Source organism: Heterocephalus glaber, unplaced genomic scaffold (genome assembly GCF_053883595.1).
Source record: "Heterocephalus glaber isolate CG9 unplaced genomic scaffold, H.glaber_assembly_v1.0 deba00001806, whole genome shotgun sequence".
NCBI lineage: Eukaryota > Metazoa > Chordata > Mammalia > Rodentia > Bathyergidae > Heterocephalus > Heterocephalus glaber.
This window is the reverse complement of record NW_028258481.1, coordinates 1,726,785-1,751,298: the sequence shown is the minus strand read 5'-3', so window position 1 is coordinate 1,751,298 and position 24,514 is coordinate 1,726,785. Positions and strand designations below refer to the sequence as shown.

General features: G+C 50.4%; 3 protein-coding genes across 13 annotated transcripts; all 3 read left to right on the top strand.

Moving 5' to 3' along the window:
• Positions 1 to 1,908: 1,908 nt before the first annotated feature.
• On the top strand, positions 1,909 to 6,783 carry Wdr74 (WD repeat domain 74). 4 transcript variants are annotated; one of them, XM_021251888.2, is made up of 11 exons: positions 1,909 to 2,089; positions 2,169 to 2,275; positions 2,361 to 2,482; positions 4,272 to 4,347; positions 4,433 to 4,579; positions 4,708 to 4,809; positions 5,507 to 5,607; positions 5,692 to 5,747; positions 6,062 to 6,207; positions 6,310 to 6,366; positions 6,578 to 6,783. In XM_021251888.2, the coding sequence occupies exons 1-11, from the start codon at positions 2,026 to 2,028 to the stop codon at positions 6,767 to 6,769; spliced, it is 1,170 nt and encodes a 389-aa protein (XP_021107547.1). In that variant the 5' UTR covers positions 1,909 to 2,025; the 3' UTR covers positions 6,770 to 6,783. The 4 variants fall into 4 exon arrangements, with proteins under 4 accessions (XP_021107547.1, XP_012924573.1, XP_087059809.1 ...); XM_087203683.1 differs by having other exon boundaries at positions 2,001 to 2,089; positions 2,146 to 2,275; XM_013069119.3 differs by having other exon boundaries at positions 5,507 to 5,747.
• Positions 6,784 to 6,873: 90 nt separating this feature from the next.
• On the top strand, positions 6,874 to 7,321 carry Tex54 (testis expressed 54). Its single transcript, XM_087203691.1, has one exon. The coding sequence runs from the start codon at positions 6,874 to 6,876 to the stop codon at positions 7,150 to 7,152; it is 279 nt and encodes a 92-aa protein (XP_087059817.1). The 3' UTR covers positions 7,153 to 7,321.
• A 31-nt stretch (positions 7,322 to 7,352) lies between these two features.
• Positions 7,353 to 23,521, top strand: Stx5 (syntaxin 5). Of its 8 annotated transcripts, none has more exons than XM_004874410.3 (11): positions 7,353 to 7,492; positions 7,937 to 8,181; positions 9,060 to 9,130; positions 9,281 to 9,336; positions 9,532 to 9,602; positions 12,431 to 12,547; positions 12,620 to 12,676; positions 12,832 to 12,913; positions 13,448 to 13,554; positions 13,701 to 13,822; positions 22,789 to 23,521. In XM_004874410.3, exons 2-11 carry the CDS (start codon positions 7,957 to 7,959, stop codon positions 22,946 to 22,948), a joined length of 1,068 nt encoding a protein of 355 aa, XP_004874467.1. In that variant the 5' UTR covers positions 7,353 to 7,492; positions 7,937 to 7,956; the 3' UTR covers positions 22,949 to 23,521. The 8 variants fall into 8 exon arrangements, with proteins under 8 accessions (XP_004874467.1, XP_021107549.1, XP_021107551.1 ...); XM_021251890.2 differs by lacking the exon at positions 22,789 to 23,521 and adding an exon at positions 20,836 to 21,293; XM_021251892.2 differs by lacking the exon at positions 22,789 to 23,521 and adding an exon at positions 16,499 to 16,601.
• Positions 23,522 to 24,514: the final 993 nt, after the last annotated feature.

Here is a 24,514-nt window from a genome sequence, read left to right as displayed (position 1 = left end):
TAGTACTGGGCAGGGACGTCTCCTACAGGCCTAGGTTCAATCTCCAGTAGAAAAACAAAAAGCCTTTATGCTAACCCTAATCCATCAAGGTGGAGATGAACACAGCACAACAGAGAGGACGCCACATGGGCATGTCCTCACAACTCTTGTGTAGGCCAATCGCAGGCTTTGGAAAAAGCAGAGGGGCGGGTTTATGCAAAATACAGAAAAATGAACAAGCGAACAGAGCATATTTAAGCAGACCGTGTGTTATATATATATATATATATATATATTTTTTTTTTTTTTTGGTACTGGAGATCGAACTCTGGTCCTTGCGCTTGGAGGGCAGGCGGCAGAAACACTAAGCTAAATCCCCAGACCAAGCAGACCACATTTAAGACCATATTTAAGGTTTGGTTTCAAACATCTACTTTCTATTATGAGATATGAATAATAGAATATTGGGCTGAAGATTTAGCTCAGTGGTTCCGCTGCCTACCTCGCAAGCTGAAGGACCTGAGTTCGATCCCCAGTACCAAAAAAAAAAATAATAGAATATTGAATTTAGTAAGTATTTTGGATTGAAAAGTAATTTAATATTCACATCTTGAAAGTTACCACAACTGCAAAAAGAGACTGGAAGAGTAAGGCATCCTGGGAGAGAAACCCTATGATTTGGCTATTAGGCTTTTTGTCTGAGATCAAGCGTAATATCTGTTCTCAGCAGTTGAACATTTGATACTTTATCAAAGACAAGGTATTAAGTGGTCTTTTAGAAATAGAAGTAGATGATGTGATAGCAAATAGTGTATTCTCTTGGGGGAGCAGTGGTGTTTTAAAAATATGATCTGGGGGCCCGGGAGTTTAGCTCAGTGGTGCTGTGCCTACCTTGCAAGCGCAAGATCTTGAGTTCAATCCCTGGTGCCACCCCCCCAAAAAAGATCTGGAAGCTCCTAGTTGTGCTTGCTGTTGTTTGATTAAGTGGCAACCAACAGGTTTTCAAAAATAGGGGCTCAATATTCTAGGTCTGGATATTGCACAACAACTTAAAAAGTAAGGGTCAGCTCTTAAAGGCAAAGTCGTTTATGTATACTTGTGTTTATAATGGTTTTCTATGATATGCTTAATTAAAACAGCGTCGTGTGCAAGGGGGTGGAGTGTTTTGCAAGTGTAGGATAGTTACTTTATTTATTTTTTTAGGTACCGGGGATCGAACTCGGGTCCCTGAGCTTGCAGGGCAGGCGGCCAAACCACTGAGCTAAATCCCCGGCCCTAGGATAGTTATTTTAGCATCTCTATCAAAAGCTCCATGGCCGGGGGGGGGTTAGCTCAATGGCTTCGCCGCCTGCTGCGCAAGCGGATGGACCCGAGTTCGATCCCCGGTAGCGGGGGAAAAAAAAAAATAAAGCTCTATATTGGGGCTGTGCATTCAAGATACAAGACATATACAAGAACTCATTTATACGATGTGAAACAGCAACTTCTCACAATCAGATTAAAGAGAATCTATCGGTAAAAAGAGCAGTTATTAAAAAGAGGAGACATTTTATAGCTACAGAATATCCTTTGGGGAAATGTTAACCTTGCCGATTTGGCTTGAGCTAAAACACCCGTACCTCCACTTTCCGAATTTGCACAGCTTTTCCTGTTTTGTCCTTTACTAAAGAATGCCGACGCCTTCGTCCTAAACTGCATCTCCAACCTGTCTCTGAGACAGGATTATAGGTGTTTTCTTCTCCAGTAACACAGGATACATGATGGAGCAATGAGATGGAAGAGGACTGCTCCACGCCGTTCCTCTCCGATGCAAAAACGTTCAGATCTCTACAAACACGCATGTCCTGATTTCATTTTCATGAAGCAAAGCAAGCTGGTGCAGGAAAGGATCGTTATAAGCCCCCATCCCCGGGTTTTTACCCCGGCAGAAGCCGCGCAACCGGAAGAGGGCTCCGTGCAGCTGGTGACTCCCAGGGTGCACCGGAAGCGCGGCTAGTGACGCACACCGTCCGCCGGAAGTTCGAGTAGCTGACGCTGGTCTCCGCTATGGCGGTTTCCTCAGCTTGCTGCAACCATGTGTGGGTCGGTACTGAGACCGGGATCCTGAAAGGTGAGTGCAGGGTCGGAAGTCGGGAGGTATAAGGGCCGCTATCACCTGACCCCGAGGTCTCTGACACCTCGTCCCGCAGGGGTGGACTTCCAGCGGAAGCTGGCGTCCAACTTCACCACAACAGGGCAGCCGCAGCGCGAGGCGGCGGTGAACGTCTTGTGCTGGGGCGCGGGCGACGAGACCCAGGTAGGTGCCGGGGCGCGTCCCTGTCCCTGCCGTCCCTGTTCCTGCCGTGCCGTCATTCCCGACGTCGCGCCCTCTCTGCCCGCAGATCCTGGTGGGCTGCGCAGACCTGATGGTGAGGCGCTTCAGCACCGAGGAGGGCGCGTTCCAGTGCCAGAGGCACTGCCCCGGGGGAGAGGGCACATTCCGGGGACTCGCCCAGGCCAACGAGTAAGGCCGACCCCTTGCGGCGACCCCTTGGATGACACAGGTTGGGATGGGTCACAGGAACCTAAGCTCCTCCGAGATACCTACTGAGTTCCAACACTGCAAAGTGTAAGGCTTGCAGGTGAAGCTTCTGCTTTAGTAAAACCTGCAGGCTCTAGGGATTTTCTCTTGACGCCATAACCTTTTGTGTAACTCTGGCGAAGTCACTTAATAGTTTAGAGCTTGCTTCCAAACAACGACTAACAAACAACAAGGTAAGAAAGCTTCCAAAGTAACAGCTAGGAAGGTCTGGTAGTTAGGTTACAGGGTGGGGATTTCTCGCGATAAAGGCTGTGGACAGGCTGTGTTGGTTTAGACAGGTGAGCTTTGGAAAGGATCTCTAGGGGATGGGAGTTTCGAACTGGGTCTCAAAGGATGAGGAGAATTGTGACAAATGGAGTAAAGGTCGAGGACATTCTAGAAAGTAGATACTGGGTCGGAGATTTAACTCAGTGGTTCCAGTGCCTGCCTCTAAACTGGAAGGTCCAGAGTTCGATCGCCGGTACCAAAAAAAAGAAAAAAAAAAGAGTAAGGTTGAGAGATTTGCACCTTTTTAAGACAGGGTCTTGCTCTGTAATTCAGGCTGGCCTTGAACACATGGCAGACTTCTTGCCTCAGCTTCCTGGGTGCTAGGATTACACACGTGCACTGCAATGCTCAGCTGAGAGGTTTGCACTTTTGTAGCTGGTAGGGAGTCAGTGGGTCTTGAGCAGGAAGTGCTGTGTATATATCTGTGAGCTTGTAGGAATGTGGAGGATTGGAGAGAGCAATGGTGATGGTGGCATGTGGGGGTTGTTACCACAGTCCCCAGCAAGCAGTTTAGACAGCTTGAACCCAGGTGGGAAGGTGGGCAGAAGGAAGAAGCAGCATAGGCCCAGGCTGCACAGGTCCTGGGAAGACTCCTGTGGGCTTCTCAGAGGGGTATTTGGATGGAGACATTGACATCGGTGCCTAAAACACATAACGGGGAACTTGAGTAGAAGCTGGGGGCTAGAGATGTAGCTCAGGGGTACAGTACCTGCCTAGCATGAGTGAGACCTGGGGTTCAATCCCTAGCACTGAGAAGAAAAACCAAAAAATGGCTGGGTGTGATGGCACACACCTGTAATCCCAGCACTCAGCAGGGAGTGAGGCCAGCCTGGGGTACGCAGCAAGACTCTCTTTCAAAACAATAGTAACAAAAAATAGAAACTGCTGATTCACTTTGGCCAAACACTAAATCCAGCTCAGTGCCATTTTATTCCTTTTGAGGTAGTGATACTGACACTCTCCCCCCCAGTAGAAGTTAACTCAAACTTTAGAAAGATCAGGGGGCCAGGTGCTGACTTAGCTGTGAAATAAGAGAAGCACTCTGGAGTATCACAAACTTCATTTCTAGCTCTGGATCTGACATTTATAGCTGAGTGGCCAATTTTTTTTTTATTTTATTTTTTTTTTTTTGGTACTGGGGATTGAATTCAGGACCTTTTGCTTGCAAGGCACACATGAGTGGCAAATCTTAATTTCTCTGTCTGTTTCCTCACTTTTAAAACTGGTAACCCCTCCCACTGTTGAGTAAATCAAGATAACAGTTAAGCAGGAAGCTGCCTAGCCCACTCCAGGTAGCCAGAGGCTTCCTTGCAAACTGGACTCTTAGGAGGGAGTCTGCTGTGGTCCTGAGGAACCAGCTCAGAGGACCAGCAAGGCCTTACCAGGAATTTGGAGGTGTGGGCTGGGGCCTTTTAATCCCAACAGTACCCTCCTCTACTTTCAGCACACTCATCACATGTGTGGATTCTGGGGTCCTCAGAGTCTGGCACGGCGATGACAAGGAGGCACCCTCAGACCCAGTAAGGCTCCTTTCCCTTCAGGTGGGGAGGGCTTTGGAAGAGGGAAAACAGACTCTGAAACTGACGCATCTCTGGTTCTTTTCAGCTCCTGGAACTGAAGGTGGGTCCTGGGGTGTGCAGGATGCGCCAGGACCCGGCACAGCCCCATCTGGTTGCCACTGGGGGAAAGGAGAATGCCCTGAAGGTGTGGGACCTTCAGGGGTCAGAGGAGCCCGTGTTCAGAGCCAAGAATGTGAGTAGTAGTGTGGAGAGAGGCTGTGGCCAAAACTTCAGACAGCAACTAGCCCAGAGCCGTGGGCATTGGGGTGGTGAGAGGCTGAAGGAACCAGCCCACCCACCCCGAAATGGCCTGCCCCACAGGTGCGGAATGACTGGCTCGACCTGCGGGTCCCAATCTGGGACCAGGACGTACAGTTTGTCCCTGGGTCTCAGAAGCTCATCACATGCACAGGGTACCACCAGGTAAGGCACTGTCTCACCCCAGCCTAGGAGTGGCACAGCCACCTTTCATACCCCTCCTTTCCTCCTGAGCTCTCAGAGGAGCCTGTCCGCCCCTGTCCCTGTTCAGGTGCTGAGCCCGTGACTCCCTTTGGTAGTGAGATTTCCTATGCTGTAGCTGTTTCTCTCACCTGGAGCAGCTCACAGGGAAAAGGTGTTGCTATGGACTGTTCTGCTCCTGATGCAACTCCCCATTGGCTCTGGCCCGGGCTGACCCCTACATCTGGCCTCAGCCACTCAGCTCTGCATGAAGAACCCAGCTAGGGACCCCAGGCTTATCCTAGGTTGAAGTCTTGAGGCCCAGGCACCTGTGTCATTGTCCATCCTCGCCCCAGCCCCTGCTGTGCCTCCAAAACCCACCTGAGGGTGGCTTCTCCTCCCTCCTTCAGGGTAAGCCTCTCTGCTTCAAAGTTGAGGCCCTCTGACTATTGGACCCACCTTTCTGTCCTCCCACTCCTGATAGATGGGGACATGGGGACTGCTCCCCTCACATTCCTGAGCAGCTCCGCCCCTCCCCCCATCCCCAGCACTCCAGAGCTGAGATGTATATTTCTCATGAATCATGAAAAGGGAGCAGAAAGGATGACAAGGAGATGGTGGGTGGAGGTGCTGGGGGCCGGGTACAGGAGGTGGATATTCCGACACCATGGTCTTCCTCTAGGTCCGTATGTATGATCCAGCCTCCTCGCAGCGCCGGCCAGTCCTAGAGACCACCTTTGGAGAGTATCCACTAACAGCCATGACCCTCACTCCGGGGGGCAAGTGGGTGCCTAAAGGGCCAGGGTGGGGCTCAGAAGGGATCCTGCACAGTCCGCCCACCCCACCTGCCTCCTGTCTCCTCCACAGCTCTGTCATTGTAGGAAATACTCATGGGCAGCTGGCAGAAATTGACTTTCGGCAAGGTGAGCTGACCAGGGTTGTCGGGAAGGGCAAGAGGAAGGAAAGAAATGAGGTCTCTGAGCCTGTGTAGGGAGCCCACTGAACCCTCATCCAGTGCCAGAAGGCCCGGGTTCAAGTCCTTGGTTGCACCAGAAGGCATCTGATCTTGGAGTAGCTTCTTCACTTCCTGTGCCCTAGCTTCCTCACCTGTAAAATAGAAAAACTATTGGTAACCCCATCTTAGGGCTACTGCGAGGATTAAATGCTGAAATGTTAAGTGATCTGAGCAGTAAACACTCCATGATAAATGTCTGTGGCTGGCCTCACCCTTTTCCAGGGCGCCTACTGGGCTGTCTGAAGGGGCTGGCAGGCAGTGTCCGAGGGCTGCAGTGCCACCCTACAAAGCCACTGCTGGCCTCCTGTGGCTTGGACAGGGTCTTGAGGATACACAGGATCCAGAACCCTCGAGGCTTGGAGCATAAGGTGAGCCCCGCGCCCAGCCTAACCCACCTCCTGGAGCCCAGGCCTGCGCCCCTGCACTCCCTGTGTGTTTCTGTCTCAACGTAGGCTGCTCACCTTTTGCAGGTTTATCTCAAATCTCGACTGAACTGCCTCCTCCTGTCAGGCAGGGCAAACTGGAGGGTGAGCCACCTGGGAACTGGGAAGGTGGGAGCCACTGCCACAGGTGGTCCATGGGCTTGCCCCATCCCTTAATTTGTCCAGGGGGTACCGACAGTGTCATCTCAAGGGTGACATAGCCTAAACCAGGGTGGCAGTGGTTCTGGGCACCCAGAGGCTTTATTAGCCAGGGCTTCCTTGCCTTTTCCTGACCCGAGCTTTCTTCCCGCACCAGGATGAGCTGGAAGAGCCAAGGAAGCACAGTGAGGAGCCCCCCGAAAATACGGAGGTGGATGAACTCTGGGCATCTTTGGAGGTAGCTGCCAAGCGGAAGCTCCCGCGTGTGGACCAGGGCCTGAGGGCCCTCGAGGCCCAAAAGAGGAAGAAAAGGTGGCCCGCGGCCTTGAGCCCCCAACCCTGTGAATAAACACCTCTCTACCAGCTGTGTCTTAATCCTTGGGGGGGGTCGTCCCCAAACACACGTCACAGAGGCTGCCTTGTACCCAACGAGGGCCTCAAGCGCCAAGGGCCATGGGCTGCTGCCAGGACAAGGTCGCAGAGGGGACCCCGGTGCCCAAAACGAGGCCACTCCAGAGGGACGGTCCTGAAGCCCGCGCCGCCAGACCCGCGGGCGACGAGAAGGACGCCCGGGGCTGCCAGGCCCGCAGGTCCGACGACAGCTTCCTCATCACCGTGCTGTGGCAGCGGCTCTCCATGTTCAGCCGGCGGAGCTCCGCGCGGTCGACCGCGAGACATTCGGAAGTGATCCAGAGGCAGGAGGACAGCCAGGAGCAGCCGGAGGAGGGTTGACCTAGTCTCAGAGGAATAAAACGTCCCTCTTAGCTCTGCTGGGTCCCGGACCTCGGCAGCCCGTTCCGGGTTGGGAGGCGGGCACTTCAAGGCTCTGTTTCCCCGCCCCCGTTTGGGGGCGGGTCCATGGCGGAGGCCCAGCCAATAGGAGGCCGGTTTGTGAGGCGGACTCGGGAACCGGTCCGGGTCTGCAGGGTGAGGGGCGTGGCACAGCTCGTCGCGGGGACGGAGCTATGCGTGGGTGACGTGGCGGCGCCCAGTCGCTGTCTGCTGTGCGCGGCTCCGGCGCCGTGGAGGAGGCGGAGCCCGCCTGGGAGATTGCGACAGCGGCAGCAAGGAGGTAGGGTCCGCTCTGAGTGGGGCCCAGCTACTCCGTTAGCTCGGGGCAGCGGTGTCTGGTGCTTGGAGACAGGCGGGGGAAGGGAAACGGGCCGGCAGACAAGTTCTGCCGGCCCGGCTCTGGCGAGCGAAGGCCGCGCCGTCCAACCAGGAAAGCCCTAGTGCGGAAGAACTTCGGTCGTGGCCAATCAGCAGCTTCAGCCTTGTGGCAGGCGGGACTTTGCCAGGGTGGGACTTCCTATTTTGAATAAACACCCCGAAGTCCCCCTCGGGCCCCCGAAGTGCGTCCGTGGGGGCGGCGGCGCGTCTCCCAGTCTGCCGCTGCTCGGGGGTTGGAGCACATCGAGGCAGGCCCTTCCCGCCCCCAAGCACCGAGCGCGGAACCCGCGCCGGGAGGGGAGCGCGGGAACGCGGAGGCCGCGATGACGCTCTCCTCTCCGCCAAGGTCCGAGGTGATGTGGCCCGATGATCCCGCGGAAACGACACGGAGCTAAGAACACGGACCAAGGTGTCTACCTGGGCCTCTCGAAGACACAGGTCCTGTCCCCTGCCTCTGCGGGCCCAGGCCGCTGCGACATCGCCCCTGCGACCCCGCCCGCGGCGCTGGCCCCGAACCCGCCAGATAGCATGTCCTGCCGGGACCGGACCCAAGAGTTCCTGTCCGCCTGTAGGTCGCTGCAGAGCCGGCAGGTGAGCCCGGGCGGGGGCGGGGCAGGGCTAGGGACCTTGAAGATCCTCCAAGCTCGCGAACAGGAGGCGAGAATCTGGGGTGTTTCAGGACCCCCCAGAGCGTAGGATCGCTACCCGGGAGGGCGGCTGCGGTGAGTTGTTTGGCTTGGATCAGAAAGTACTTCCCAGAGGAGCCTGTAGCCGGAAACACACCTGAGTCCGAGTTCCAGCTAGTTCTGCCAGACTTGCTCTGCAGCCATGGGGAAGCTAATGTAGCAGTGCCTCAGGTTTTTTTCTCCAAAAAATACAACATGGTGGAAAGAAAGAAATTTTCTAGATCAGCAATTTTTATCAAAATCACTTTAGAGTTCTCTTTTGAATGTTAGGTTGTCTTGTTTCATTCTAGACTTTGAATCCAAGTGGGACCTGAATAACTATTTTAAAAGGTTGTTATTGTTTAGCTCCTATTAACAATTGCTTTTCTATGTGAAAATTGCAAGAACTCTTCAGTTTTCTTTCTTGAGTCCCTGGTTCTAGTAGAATGGCAGTATTAGCTGCCGTTTATTTAGTTCTTAACAATGTATCAGGGCTACCTGAAGTATTTTACAGCTTTTATAGTATCTAATTTTGAAAACAGTAGGTAGTGGGTGAATTGTTTTCATTTTATGAAAAAGGAAAAAGATTCAAAATAGTTTATTTGCTCAAATTCCCCACCTCCTAAATGGTGGAATGAAGACTTGAATGGGAGTTTACTTGTCTTCTACTTGAAGACTGATCTAGATCAGCAGACAGTGAATGCCACCAATATTAGAGAGAGTGTAGTGGACAGGTGAGGAACAGTGAAAGCTGGAAATGGTTAGGAGGAAACTGAAGTTGGCCCTTTTGACTTTACTTACCAGAATGGAATCCAGACAAATAAGCCGACTCTGCGTGCTGCCCGACAGCATAGTGAATTTACCCTTATGGCCAAGTAAGTGGAGCGCTCTTGCGGGGTGATGTCCTGACTCGGAAGTGGGCTTGCCTGTGGTGGCTTGGTTGTGAGGCAGTGATGGGCTGAGCTGGAGCTGCTGGGGATAGCCCTTCTACCTTCCACAGTGCTCTCACTGATGATCCTTTGCAGGCATATTGGGAAAGACCTCAGCAACACATTTACCAAGCTGGAGAAGCTGACAATCTGTGAGTGTTAAAGTTTTTCAGAAGTGTGGCAGTGAGGCAGAGGCCAAGGGGCCGCATCCCTGAGCTGTGCTTCTTTGGAGGGGATAGTGGCCGTCAAGCCCAAGACTTGCGCCTAGGAGGCCAGTGCTCTGCCAGGGAGCCACTGTCACTGGAAGCCCTTTGAGTCTTCTTACATCATGTCTCTTATCTCTGCAGTGGCAAAGCGCAAGTCCCTCTTTGATGATAAAGCGGTAGAAATCGAGGAGCTAACGTATATCATCAAACAGGTGAGCTGTTCAGTCACCCTGCATTCTAAGCAGATCACGTCCAGCACTTACTACTGCTTGGAGGCCCAGAGCCAGCCCTCAACACTTGCTCTTCCATTGACTCCATTGACACCTCACCGTCATCTGCCATGTGAAAGGCAGCGTACTGGGCGCATGATTCCTGCCTTTGAGAGTTTATTATCTAGAAAACCAGTCCAGCTTAGGGCCAGGAATGTAGCTCCGTGGTTCTGCCGCCTGCCTTGAAAGCGGCAGGTCCCGAGTTCGATCCCCAGTACCAAAAAAAAAAAAATTTATCCTAAAAGCACTCCAGCTTTATAAGCCAACCCTTAGAAATATGTAGAGTGGTGTAGAAAAGCTATTATAAAGACTAGACAGTGTGGAGATGGTGGGGTAATTTGATAAAGAGGTAAAAACCTGAGCTGTGTAGCTGCAGTGGGAGGCTGTCACCCGCCTGCCCCAGTTGTGGTGTTGGTACCACATTATCCCAACTCTGAGCCTCCTTACTCTGCTGTCTTGGTTTTTTTCCCCACAGCATTGTACTTTCAAAAGTTCTCTGTAATTAGCCATGTCTGTTGTTTGTCTCTGTTCCTTCCCACCTATCTCACGACCCCTCCAAAAAAAGCGGGACATGGTGGCATATCTCTATAATTCCAGCATTCTAGGAGGCTGAGGCAGGAGGATCACAAGTTTGAGCCTAGTCTGGGCAACTTAGTTACTTAGCAAGACCCTGTCTCAAAATTAGAAAGGGCTGGGAGTGTAGCTCACTGGAAAGGCTCTGGGTTCCGGGGTCAGTCCTATGTATGGGGAAAAAGTTGGGCTCTTTTTCATTGTATATTTTTAGTGCACCTTTGCAGTACACAGTGGTTACGTTATCAGGCGGAGTTGTGCATGTGCATAACACATCCTAATTCTTTTTATATCTTCTCCTCCCTCTCCACTCCCTCCATTTCTTGGTCCCTTTCCCATTTCTGAAGGTTTTTAAGAGAAAAACAAGAAATACATAGCATCAGACCAGGGGATTGTCTTTTTGGCCTATTGACAGACATATCCCAAGGCTTTTACCACTGTTTGGCTCCAATCACTGTCAGTTGAATGGGTTGGAAAGGCAGGTTGGTGGCTGGCTGTGACGCACAGCAGTGTGGTCCTGAGTGCTCGGGACACAGGCGGAGTGTAGAGGGTGGAGCCGAGAAAGGGTGCTGCAGTTGTCCTCTACAGAGTGACGATGGCAGAGGCCAGAGGGCAGACGCAGTGAAGTGGTGCTGTGCTGGTGGAGAGACAGCTCTGCGCCCACCACATGTACTGCTTAGGCCTGCTTGAGCTGGCCTGCTGGACCGAGAGGCGTGGGTCCTGGTGGGTCTGCCTCTTGGCGGAGGCTCCCACTGTCTGAGCTGCCTTCTAGGGCTTAGTTATAACCGTGCCTGCTTCACAGGGTCATTGTGAGGTCCATTTTTCAATCACTGAAAACATTAAGTGACTTTTTCAGGGACAGGACTTGTTTAGATGAGGTCATCTAGGATGGCCTGGCTGCAGACAGTCAAGGCACACATGGTGAGGAGAAGCAGGTCATCCACAGGTCTGGCAGAGCGCGTTCCAGAAGTGGGAATGTAACTCAGAAAGTGCGAGTGGCAGAAGGGAGGGTTCAGTGCTGTGCCTTGGTGTGTGATGGCCATGGAAGGGCCTGTGTGGCTGCAGCAGGTGGGTAGGGAGAGCAGACAACTCGGGAGGGTCCGTGTCCTCAGTGGGGCGGGGCAGTCAGCTCGCTCTGGGGAAGCTTTTAAGCAGAGGGATGACATTGCCTGATCTTTGGTTTAGAAGATCATTCTAGCTCCTTTATAGGATGCGGGCTGTTAGAAGGATAGTTACTTTGAAGATTCTGAGAGATTTTCCTCTCCCTCAGAAGAGGCCCAGGGTCTTCTCATTGAGCTACATCCCAGCCCTTTTTCAAAATTTGTCTGTCTGTCTTTATTTATTTTTTCGGTACTGGGGATCGAACTCAGGACCTTGCACTTGTGAGGCAGGCGAGGTGCTACTGAGTTAAATCCCGGGCCCAAATTTATCTTTATTTTGAGGAAGGCTCTCACTGTGTGGCTAAGTTGCCCAGGCGTGGATTGAATAACCTTTTACCTCAGCCTCTCAGAGAGCTGGGATTACAGGTGTGCTCCACTTTTCCAGGCTTAGCCTATTTCTTTTCTTTTTCTTTTTTTTTTTGTTTTTTGGTACTGGGGATCGAACTCGGGTCCTTGTGCTTGGGCAGCAGGTGTTGAAATCACTGAGCTAAATCCCCGGCCCTCCTAGCTTATTTCTTATCCTCATTACTTTTTATGTTTTCTCTTTCTTCTGGTCCCTTCCTGGCTCTTGCTGTGCTGGGATGAGCTTTCTTTGCCACAGCCTGGCTTCCTCCTTCATCCCCCTTATCTCTTGGTAGGCTGGGTGGGTACCAAGCTGAGGACACATGGTCTGGTGTAGACACCATGGCTGTGTGACCAGCTACCTGCATGTGACCTTGGACAAGTTACAGCTCTTGCTCTCTTGCTGCATTATTAGGAATTCTGTCTCTTTCCTTTTCATATCACGCAGTGCTTTGCTGGGCATTGCGTTCTGTGCCTCACAGGGTGGAGCAGGGCACTGAGGTGGAGGTATAAACAAGCCAGCGCTTACAAATGGATAAGGCTCTGCTGGTCAGGGACTGAGCCAGGACTGGAAAGCACTAGGAACCATTGTAACTTTTGCTAGTAGTTTCCACCTTGCCCTCCCTGCTGAGGTAGTCTACATGGAACAGTGGTTGAGGACGCTGTTAATGCTGTGTTTTCTGTGCGTTCTTTCACTAGGACATCAATAGCCTCAACAAGCAAATTGCTCAGCTTCAGGACTTCGTGAGGGCCAAGGGCACCCAGAGTGGCCGGCACCTGCAGACACATTCCAACACCATTGTGGTCTCACTGCAGGTGGGGCCCTAGGGATGGGGTTGGGGGCAGGGGGAGTTTCATCTCCAGATGACCCCTCTCCTTTTCTTCTAGTCAAAACTGGCTTCTATGTCCAATGACTTCAAATCGGTATTAGAAGTGAGGACAGAGGTGAGAGGAACGTGTAGGAGGGATAGGAATCTGGGGTAAGGCCCAAGGGAAATGGGGAAGGGACAGGTGCCTGGAGACATGGGACCAGCAGGAGGGCTCTCTAACTCACCCACCCTCCAGAGGCCTCAGGACCTTTGCCTTCTTCCCCACTGCAGAACCTGAAGCAGCAGAGGAGCCGGCGGGAGCAGTTCTCCCGGGCACCTGTGTCCGCCTTGCCCCTCGCCCCCAACCACCTGGGTGAGTCTTACTGTAATCTATGCCGTAGGGCCGGGGATTTAGCCCACTGGTTCTGGTGTCTGCCTCGCAAGTGCAAGGTCCCAAGTTCGATCCCCAGTACCAAGAAAAAAAAAAAAGAAAAAGCAAATAATAATTCATTTGGGCCGGGGATTTAGCTCCATGGTCTCGCTGCCTGCTGCACAAGCGCAAGGACCTGAGTTCAATCCCTGGTACCAAAAAAAAAAACAAAAACAAAACTTACAGATCCATGCCGTGTGTCCCACATTCTCACATCGGGTGAATTTAGTCTTACAAGAATGAGTGTCTGATGTTTTTGCACTTACTCACATTCTCTTAATTTTCACAACCACCCCGTGAGAAAGTGAATAACGTTAGTGTCCTTTCACAGGTGGGGAAACTGAAGCTCAGACAGATTGGATGACTTGTCCAGGGTTGCAAGGCTATTGAGTGCCAGAGTAGGGACTCACTTCAGAGCATCTGGGCTTCGGATCTGTTTTTACTATTCAGATGAGCCACGTCCTCTCTCCTCCCCAGGTGGTGGCCCTGTGGTTCTGGGGGCCGACTCCCCTGCCTCCCGGGAGGTGGCCATTGACATGGCGGATGCACGGACCAGCCAGCAGCTGCAGCTCATTGATGAGCAGGTACCCGCTCTGGGTACTTGAAGCTGAGTCTTCTGGGTCCCAGCAGAGTGTAGCTCATGTGTGGGTGGAATAGCCAGCTGGGAAGGTCTTGAAGACCCAGCCTCCTTGTGGAGGGCCCAGTGCTCACTGCTCTATCCCTCCTGAAGGACTCCTACATCCAGAGCCGGGCAGACACCATGCAGAACATCGAGTCCACGATTGTCGAGCTGGGCTCCATCTTTCAGCAGCTGGCACACATGGTAAAGGAGCAAGAGGAGACCATTCAGAGGTGAGGCACCCACTAGGGGCCTTCTCCTCCTGTCACTGGTGTCGCGAAGCCCCAGGGACAGTATGTACCTTAGAAGAGTAGAGGGACTCCTGTCACCCACTCTGAGAGTGTTTCCACGTCAGCATAGCCCAGGTGCTGGAGGTACGGTGAGGGTCACAGTGGTGCAGGCTCCAGCACCTGGGCACCTTGTGGTAGGTATGGGGTGTGAGAGGGCAGACAGCTGTACAGAGAGCTGATCTGCAAGCAGGTTTCAGGGATGTGGTAATAACAGCTCTACAGAGAGCTAAAGTAGGACGATGTGTTGAGAACGTGGCTCAGAGCTGGGAGCAGTGCTCTGTGTCTGTACACCCAGCTCCTGGGGAGACACAGGCAGGAGGATTGCTTGAGCTCAGGAGTTTGAAGCCAGCCTGACCCTCACAGCCAGGAAATGACTGAGTACGCACCTCAGATCGGGCAGCAAGGAAGGCCGCTCTAAAGAAGACATGCTGTTGGAGCAGAAAGAGTGTTCCAGAGAGTAGGGACCAGACCTGGAATTTACCTCAGTGGTGCCACCCTTGCAAGCACAAGGTCCTGAGTTTGATCCCCGGTACCAGGGGAAAAAAAAAACAAAAACAGAGAGTAGGGATAGGTGGAACCTGGCCCCTAAGATGGAACAGTCTTCCTATATTCGAGAGTCCAAGCCAGTGAGGCTAGAAAGGTATAGGGTCTGGGAAGGAGGGAGGGAGGGAGACAAGGCCCACCAACGTCTCAATTAGTCATGGGGACACATACAGCAGTGGGCAAGGGAGACAAAACCCTTGTCATTGTGAAACTTACATGCCGGGAGAAAAAGATGATGAGTCATAAACATAATAAGGAAAATCCAGTACGTTAAAAAGTTAGAGTAGGCAAACCAACAAGGACACTAGGTTTAGAAGACAAGTTGCTCTTTGGTTTGTATGACTTCCCCACCAGACATTGTAATTGTAAAGGGATGGTAAGGTGAGCCCCACTGGATGGTGTCTGACCTGGGAGAAGGTGAGGTAACCTGTCCAAATCTCGGTGGAGGGTCAGTGCTGTGGACACCAGGCCAAGGAAGAACCGGTATGCAGGCCATAGGCAGGACGTACCTGTCTGAGGGGAAGGGAAGGGCTCCATTAGGTGGATGGGTTGGGGGAGCCCTGGGAATTGAACCCTGGGCCTTTGCACTGAACCACTTCCCCAGCCTTTTTCCTTTATGTTTTCTGAGACAGTGTCTCACAAAGATGCCCAGGCTGGCAGGCTGGACTCAAGCTTGTGATCCTCCTGCCTTAGCCTTCCAAGGAGCTGAGATCTCAGGGTTCCACGAGAAGCTCTTCTAGCAGTGCAGATGTGCTGATGGCAAACTTTCCTCTGTGTGTGTGTGGCGGGGTGGGGAGAGTGTTGGGGATTGAACTCAGGACCTTAATATATCTCTCTCATGCTACCAGTGAGCAGCATACCCGGCCTTCTGTAGCCTTGTTTCCGAGCTGAGATCAATTGTGTTGTCAGTCATTACAAAGCTATCTCCCTTTGGGGACAATTGCTGGTGTAAGAGCCTTGCCCCTTAATTCAGTTCTCCGGGTCATCGCCGGGTAGGTCTCATTCTCTGCCTCTTCTTTTGAGTAAGGGTCTCAGTTTCCTATTCCTTGGATGTCTACTAACTGGTATATTTTACATCTTATGATGGATGCACTGTAGAGATTGTAGATTCTGTTTCTACACAGAATACTGACTTTTTGGAGGGTGGTGTTGGTACTGGAGATTGAAACTAAGGCCTTCGCTCGGAACTACATCCTCAGCCCTTTTTTGATTTTGGATTTTGAGACCTGGTCTTGTTAAGACTCCCAGGGTACCCTGGAACGTGTTGATCCTACTGCCTCAGTCTCCCAGTAGCCTGGGGATATAGATATCCACCACCACATCCAGCTACCAGTTCTGACTTTTTGGTTTAGCATACACTTAATTTGGCTACCTAAGCCAGTTGTTTTATACATTTCACCTGAGCTTTCTGGTTTTTGTGGAGTGGTTGATCTGTTAGCATCTACCCAGTCATTCCTGGAAGCAGAACCACCAGGAGCAAAGTAGTCGGGTTCAGCAGCACAGACTCTGTTGGTAACTTTGATTCAGATCCACTGGAGGAACAAGAGCAAAGCCTGATGGAATGGCTGGGTATAGGGTGCAGACCTGAGTCCCAGGAGCTTCGGAGGCTGAGGCAGTAGCATCCTAAGTTCCAGGCCATAGGGGCCGGGGATTTAGCTAAGTGGTTCTGCCACCTGCCTTGCAAGCACAAGGTCCTGAGTTCGATCCCCAGTACCAAAAAAAAAAGACTATACAGTTCCAGGCCAACCTTAGCAACTGAGCAAGTAGGGCTGAGCTGGGACCTGGCTGAGTCCTGGAACATGGGAGTGCTTGCCTAGCATGCTCAGGGCTCTGAGTTTAGTTCCTGCAGTCAGAGAGAGAGACAGAGGAATTAAAAACAGGAATACACAACTCTTCCCAGGAGATTGGCCTGCAAATGAGCAAGGAGTGGGGTGAGCACTGGTAGAAGTGAGGCAAAAAGTTTTTTTAATTTTTTTTCAGGTATGCAATAAATGTAAGTTTAATAGTACAGATCAACAGGGGAAAAGAAATAAGCAGCAGCCAATATTTGATTTTCATCCTTACCACTTTTTCTAGGGTGCCTCTAATGATGTAAACTTACAGTTTTCAAGAAACTTCCTATTCCACTCCCCATTTTATCATAAATAAATTGAATAGTTTTTCTGTTTGTATGATAAAACAGGAAAGACTGTTACATTTGAATGGAAAAGGCACTCCATTTGTGATTAATGTCACACAAAATCACATTCCCATCAGAAAACACAAACATCAACATCACAAAACTAAAAATACACAGATCAACACCATTCAATAAATATGCAAGTGGCCAGGGATTTAGCTCAGTGGTTCCAGCTCCTGCCTCACAAGTGCAAGGTCCCGAGTTTGATCCCCAGTACCAAAAAATAAAAATATAAAAGTAAATATTCAAGCTACTTCACTCTCCCCCAAAAAGGACCAATACTTCAAAAAACCTTAAAACCCTTGTCCATTTCCAAGTGACCCAAATAGAAGAGACAGCAAGATGCTATGCGTGCTATTTTACCCCTCCCCTGGCCCTTCACTACTTAGAAAACTGCCTGCTCTCCACAGAGACTGAAAATGGGCCTCATTTCTTCTCGGGGAAGAACAAATTCACTGACACCTTTGGGCAATATCCTGTTTCTCAGGAACCCTGGCTCTATACCTAGTTCTGCTTCCAAAGCCTCTTCATATAGTTCTGGGTAAGACTTGGGATCTGTTCCATTAAGATGGGCCATATGAACTAGGAGTTTCATCTTGCTGGTTTCAGTGTGGGCCCTTGGACCCCACAGGAACTCATAGCGAGCAGGATCACTGTTAGGAATCTGCCGGTACATCAAGTACTCTTCCCATACTAAATCCTCGGTGATGAATTCCCAGGCTTCCTCAAAATGAATATGCTCAGAGTGAGCTAACATGTCCCATCTTTTCACTTTTTCAGTTAGGTCCTCCTCACTAATACAGTTGCCCTCTATGAAGATTAGAGACAGGATGAATATAATGGTGTCAATTCTGAGAATGATTCTTTCATCATCGCCATCTAGTGTATATAAGACTCAAAATAGGGACTAGCTCATATGTGTAGCCAGAGTGATTCACTTTCCTGATTTTAATGCCAAAGCCCAGCTACATGGACTCAGAGAGTTCCCAAAAGTTCAGAGGGAAGTTGTGATGGTAATCACGGGGCAGAACATGCAGCATTTCTTTCATGGTGACTGGCTCCTTCTTTTGATACTTGTGGAGCAGAAATGACACCAACTTACATAACTTGGCATTTAGGAGCACATTTTGCAGGATGTGAGAGAAGTGTGCGTCCTGTGAGGAACTTGGACCCTCACAGGATTGACCTTGACTGGAAGCCATGAGGACAGCAAGAACTTGTTGAGGATCAGAAGCCTTCAAATCTCCACGGCTGGAAAATAAGACTGCTGAGCAATAGCAGTTCAGCTGCTCCAAGAATCCAAACCCAGATTTTGAAAAATCACAACTGAGAATTCTCTATTGCACAGTGCAAGGCTAGCAACAGAGGCAGGAATGGGTTATTTTCAGAGTCTCAACCTGGAATGTGGCCTTCTCTCTCACCCTCTCTTTATTTTTTATCAGAAAATTTAAAGAATTACCAAAGGTTGAAAGAATCATAATACTCCTATGTCTACCACATAGGTTCAGCCGTTATTGGCTTTTTTTTTTGGTACCAGGGATCAAACTTGGGTCCTTGCGCTTGCGCAGCAGGTGGCAAAACCACTGAGCTAAATCCCCAGCCCCATTATGGGCATTTGATCAGATTTGCTTTCTCTCTTTTCTTTGACCATTTCAGAGTGGGTTGCAGATGTGACATTTCATCTCCGAGAACTTTAACATGAACCTTAGAATACAGGAATTCTCTAACAGCCTGTCTTAATTGCTTTCTTGTTGCTGGGACAAAATACCTGATCTCCAAAGTTAAAGGAGGAAAGGTTTATTTTATCTCACAGAGATTTCAGTTCATAGTTAGCTGGCTCCAAAGCAGGGTGGCATGGCAGAGGGACATCGCAGTAGAGAAACAGTCAATGGCAGGGCAGGGAGTGGCAGCCTTCCTTCTGCTTTTCCTTTTATTCTGTCCAGGCTACAAGCTTATTGGTTGATGCCATCCTCACCCATCCGGGGTGAGGCTTCTGTCTCCTATAATTCCATCACCCACAACTGTACTAAAGCAGTCAGTGGACTGATCCAATATCACACCCCCATGATCCACCTTCCTCCCAAAAGTCCCATCTATGAACACATGAGGCTTTGGGGGGACATTAAGATATAGACCGGGGGCTGGGGATGTAGCTCAGTGGCACCACGCCTGCCTTGCAACCACAAGGCCCTGAGTTCGATCCCTGGTACCAAAAAAAAAAAAAAGATAGTCTTTCCCTTCCAGTCCTCATCCATTCCATCACACAACACAGCCTTTCAGTTCAGGCACACAAACTTCTGTTGTTTGTTATCATGTGTTCTTTATTTATTTTTGGTACTGGGGATCAAACTCAGGACCTTGCACTTGCGAGGCAGGTGGCAGAACCACTGAGCTAAATCCCCAGCCCTGAACTTCCGTTGTTTGATTTGCTACATCTGTAATCTTATTTTGCAAACATTCTTTTGTTCTCTTTACTTGGATACTCTTTTCCTTACTGTTTTCCTAAGTTCCTCTTTTTCCATGCCAATTTTTCTGCTTCATTAATTTCCTATTTCTAATTGCCCTGCTGTTTCCAGTACTTTGGGGTACCCCCATTCCTAAGTTTCAGCACAAGTTCCTTTCTATTAGTTTCCTCACGGTTTTTTTGTTTGTTTGGTTTTTGAGACAGGGTCTCGCTATGTAGTTCAGACTGACCTTGAACTCACTGTGTAGCCCTGGCTGGTCTCAAGCTCACTCAAATCCTCCTGCCTCATTCTCCTCAGTGCTGGGATTATTGGCATGTGCCATGATGCCTGCTTGTTTTTTTTGTTTTTCAGTTTTGTAGTACTGAGGATTGCCCCCAGGGTCTTCGCACTGATGCATTGAGCTACATTTCCAGCCTTTCTTGTATTTATTTTATTTTGAGATGAATTTGCTCAATTGCCTGGGCAGAAATTGAACTTGTGATACCCTTGCCTCAGCCTCCCAAAGTGCTGGGATTACAGGCTTGAAGCAGCATATCCTCCTGGTTGATTTGCTTGATTCAGAGCCTTACTGTGTACCCAGGCTGTCCTCCAATTTGGGATTGTCCTGCCTGAGCCTCCTCCCACCCAACCCTGTGCTGGGATTATAGGCACATGCCACCAAATGTGCTCCTGTTTTCTTCTTTTCTTTATTTTTCCTGAAGTCCAGGGGTTGAAACCAGAGATTCACACTGAGCAAAATTCACAAAATTATCATTTTGAAACAGGATCTCATTAAGTTGCCCAGACTGGGCTGGAAGTTGTGATACTCCTGACTCAGCTGCCCGGGTAGCTGGAATTATGTCAGGTTGCATTTATTCAGTTTGTCATTGTGTGTGTGTGTGTGGTACTGGGGATTGAACTCAGGCCTTTGTACTGAGCCATACCACAGCCTTTTTTGTTTTGTTTTGACCATAAAAATAAATTTAGTTGACACGCTGCAATGAGATTCAGAGACAGTGAATATAAATTTAGGTATACATTTATGCTGGTTATTTTTCTTTCTTTCTTTTTTTTTTTGTGTGTGTGATACCAGGGATTGAACTCAGGTCCTTGCACTTGCGCAGCAGGTGGCGAAACCACTGAGCTAAATCCCCGGCCCTGTTTTTTTTTCTTAAAATGTAAGCCACCATTGGGCATGGTGGTGCCTGCCTGTAATCCCAGTACTCAGGAGGCTGAGGCAGGAGGATCACCAAGAGTTTAAGGCCAGCTTGGGCTATATAGTGAGTTCGAGGCCAGCCTGAATTATAAATCAAGACCTTGTCTCAAAAAATCAAAAACAGACAAACTAAAAAGGCCAATAATTTTTTTTAAATTTAAAACAAAAGTTGCATATTAATAGTAAACACAAGTTAAAACATAAAGGCCTTAAAAACCAACCAGGGTCTCACTATATAGTCTAGGCTGGCCTTGAACTCGTAATCTTCCTACCTCACCCTTCCAGGTGGTAGGATTTCAGATGTGGGCCACCATGCTGATCTGGACTAGAACTTTTGATCCTCCTTCCTCAGCCTCCTAGAATGCTGGAACTACAGGCATGGGGCACTGAGCCTAGGTCTATCCTTTTTTGTCAAAGCCATTCATAACTGTCAATAAGAGCTTTATTTGGTGTGAAATAACAGTTGCTTCCGCACTGTCTTAGTTACTTATTGCTGAGACAAAAAACCTGATACCCAAAATTAAAGGAGGAAAGGTTTATTTGGCTCACAGTTTGTATGTGTTTCAATTCATAGCTGGCTCCAAGGCAGGACAGCATGGCAGAGGAGAAACAGCTCATGGTGGGCAGAAGGCAGGAAGGCAGCGAAACAGCAAGGAAGCAAGCAGCCAGTGAAAAGCAGCAACCCTCTTTCTGTCCCTTGTATTTTATCAAGGCTGCCCACCCTTAGGGCAGGTAACACTCATTGCCTTAATCCTGGCATCTCACCGTCAGTCATTCCCAGCATCACTGATCCCAGCAGCAAACGTCCTAGACCCAGCCATCTCCAAAGAGCCCTGCCTATGACTGCATGAGGCTTTTAGGGGATGTCTAGATACAAGCTGTACATGTGCTGAGAGATGTAGTAAGAGCCCAAATCTCAGACACCTGGTGACGTCAGCCAGCCTCTCCATGGGGAGGAGCTTTGTCCAGTCCCTGTGCTGAGCACTGAGATGCACTCCAGCCCTCACAGCTGCCTGCCCACCCAGAACCTCCAGCCACTGGCCCAGCTGGGCCACTTGGCTACACAACTTGCAAAGCAGTCTTCCTGGGGGATTCTTTTCCAAGGGTTTCATGACAGGATATGTCCCTGGAGATTTGTGATGAGATGATCTCATCACTTTGTCAGAATCATACAGCAAATGTAATTCACTAAGATGGGTGTGATGTCATCCATCTTGTACTCTTTTTTGTTTATTGTTGTTTTGGTGTTTTGTTTTGAAACACAGTCTGACTATGTAGTTCAGGGTGTCCTTGAACTCATGGTGATCCTCCTGTCTCAGCCTCCTGCATGCTGGGATGACAGGCATGTACCACCATGCCCATCTCCATCTTGTACTCTTATGGGATCTTAATGATCTGTGCACATGGTTGACTTGAAACATTGTTATGTGGTCCTATTAGCCACCTTTCTATTTTCTGTAACAAAATACCTGAGAATAACTTAAAGGGGGAAAGATTTGTTTCGTCTCATGGTTTCAGAGGTTTCTATCCATAGTCAGCTGGCCACATTGTTTCTGGGCAGAGATATATCTCAGTATGAAGGCCCTGTGTTCATTTCCCAGTCAACATATACCACACACAGTAGAGCTGGAGTGGAGGGGCCCAGGGACAGGATGGCCTTCAGAGAGCCCCAGTAACCTACTTCTTCCAAAAAGTCTCCCCTCTCCCAGTAATGGCAGCATTTTATAGCTCCCTAGGGATTAACAGGATGCATTTAGAGCCTTGCCTCAGGCATAGTCACTGGTGCTGGAAACCCCCCTGCCCTGTAGCCAGGCCTCCAGCAGGAGGCTGAGCGCCAGGGCTCAGACACAGCCATGTTGGCTTCTAGGATCTCGTCCGTAGGTGGCTGGGAGGTGTTCCTCCTCAGTAACCTCTCAAGATTGTCTTAACCTGAGAATTTTGATTTCTGTGGCACATAGCCCAATGTTGGGCTCTTCTTATTCCCAATCTCCTGTCTGTATCATTACATTTTTCTTCTCTTCCTCAGAACCAGAGTTTTCTAATAGTCTGTGACCTTTTTCCACTGTATTACAAATATAATACATGTTCATTCAACAAAAATCAGTAAATACTGCTGAGCAAAAATTACAGTAATCCAGGGCCGGGGATTTAGCTCAGTGGTTCCGCCGCCTGCCTCGCAAGGGCAAGGACCCAAGTTCGATCCCTGGTACCAAAAAAAAAAATTACATTAATCCTTGGGACGCTCATATTAGTTGGGGGTTTCATAATTCATTGAAGGCTGACAACAGCCTGAGAAGATGCAGACAGATGAAGAAAATGAGAATTGATGTTAAATAATTTATAGTCATAAACTAGTAAAAGTGACAGTTTGTTTTAAAACTAGAGCTAAGATAGGGATCCCAAAGTGGGTCCTGAGTACACCAACACTCCTTACTCCCACTCACTGAGGCCATCTGTTGGAGCCAGTACTCTGCCATCAGCAGCATTCTGTTTAATCCATTGTCCTGTTGCCCTCTTGCGTCCTCAGGATCGATGAGAATGTGCTGGGAGCTCAGCTGGACGTTGAGGCTGCTCACTCTGAGATCCTCAAGTATTTCCAGTCAGTTACCTCCAATCGGTGGCTCATGGTCAAAATCTTCCTCATCCTCATCGTCTTCTTCGTCATCTTCGTGGTCTTCCTGGCCTGACCCCTCTCCACTCCAGGGTGGTGCATGGGGCTGGGACCCTGTGGCAAAAGCAGGTGGCAGAGCTGCCACTGAGCCTGGGTGGGGTGCTGTGAAGAAAGTCCTGTCTGTCCAGAACTGCTCAGGGCAGCCACCAGCCCTGACCCCACCCCACACCTCCAGCCTGTAGCCACCGGACCTGCCTTGCCGCTCTCAGGCCCTGGAAATACATGGTTCTGGGTCTGGATTCTGCTGTGCAGTGGGCGGAAGGGCGCGGGGGGGGGGGGGGGGGGCTGGAGGGGCGGGGCCTGTGTCTCCACTGGGAGATTTTTTTATAAACCCTCCACACCTCTCCAAGAATCGGGCAGCGGGGGGAGATGACGCCCCTTCCTGCCTTCTAGAGTGAGGAGAGGAAGTGAAATGCCCCAGGGACCAACTCCCCCCTCTGGGTTAGAACTTGAGCTCCTTCTTCCTCTCCACCACTGAGGCAGGGGCCCCTGAGCCCTCGCTGCCCGCACAACCTGACACCACTGGCTGCTGTGACTTTGCCGTGCTGCTGCCAGTTTCCTCCCAATTACAGCGAGACTCAGCCTCAAAGCTGTACTGTTGTTCCTGGGGATCGCGGGGCCCTGGGGACCCTACTGCTTTGAGGGTGCAGGGCTGTCCCTGGCGGGAGGGACCCAGCAGGCAGCACCTCAGGCATGGAAGCCCCTTGAGAGAAGCCTGGGCCTGGGCCCTGAGCGTTCTGACAACTCCTGGGAACTGCTCGAGCAGTTGGACCCACTTCATCCAGATCCCGTGGGCCCTGCTCCTCATCTGCCAGCTCTAGCTGTGGCTCCTGGTCCTTGCAAACCGCTCACGGGAAAATGGAGGGGCCCTGCTAGGACACCCGGCGGGGGGGGGGGGGGTTACTGTGTGGCCCTGCCCTGGATTGGGACCTTCGACTGTACCCAGAGGTCCCTGAGCCTCCAGCTCACAGCTGGGAGAGGGAATTCCAGCTGCGGAGGTCGCAGGTCGCAGGACGGGTGAGGATGGTTGGGGTGTGGACCCTGGCGAGCAGGTGACAGGTGATGCCCAACTGACAGCTGATGGGTGTGGAGTCCGTGGGGCGGGGCGCTCGCCGGCCTTAAATCTGGTGTGGAAGGCGTTCTTGCGACAGAAACCCATTTATTTCACAAATATTTGGTACGTTTAAACGATGTACTAGCCTTACTGAGCTGAAAGGTAGAGGAGAAAAAGCTAGTTAAGGTTTCTGCCGCCTGGAACTGAGGCCAGTGACGCTCCCAAGGGGGATGGAAACCAGGTTGGCTCTTCCGCTTTACAGGGCGAGCCCTTTTTATGAGACAGGGTCTCACTAATTCACGTTTTGAACTCACTATGTAGCCCAGGCTGGTTTCGAACTCTCAATGATTCTCCTGCCTTAGCCTCCCACTTTCTTATTTTTTTGAGACTCTAAATTGCCCGACCTGCCGTCTGAATTGCGGTGCTACTCCCTCAGCTTCCTAACTGCTGGAATTAACCGACGCGTTCACTACGCCCGTTTTCACTCTAGTCTTGTATTTTTCTCATAATCCATCGCGAGGACAGGGA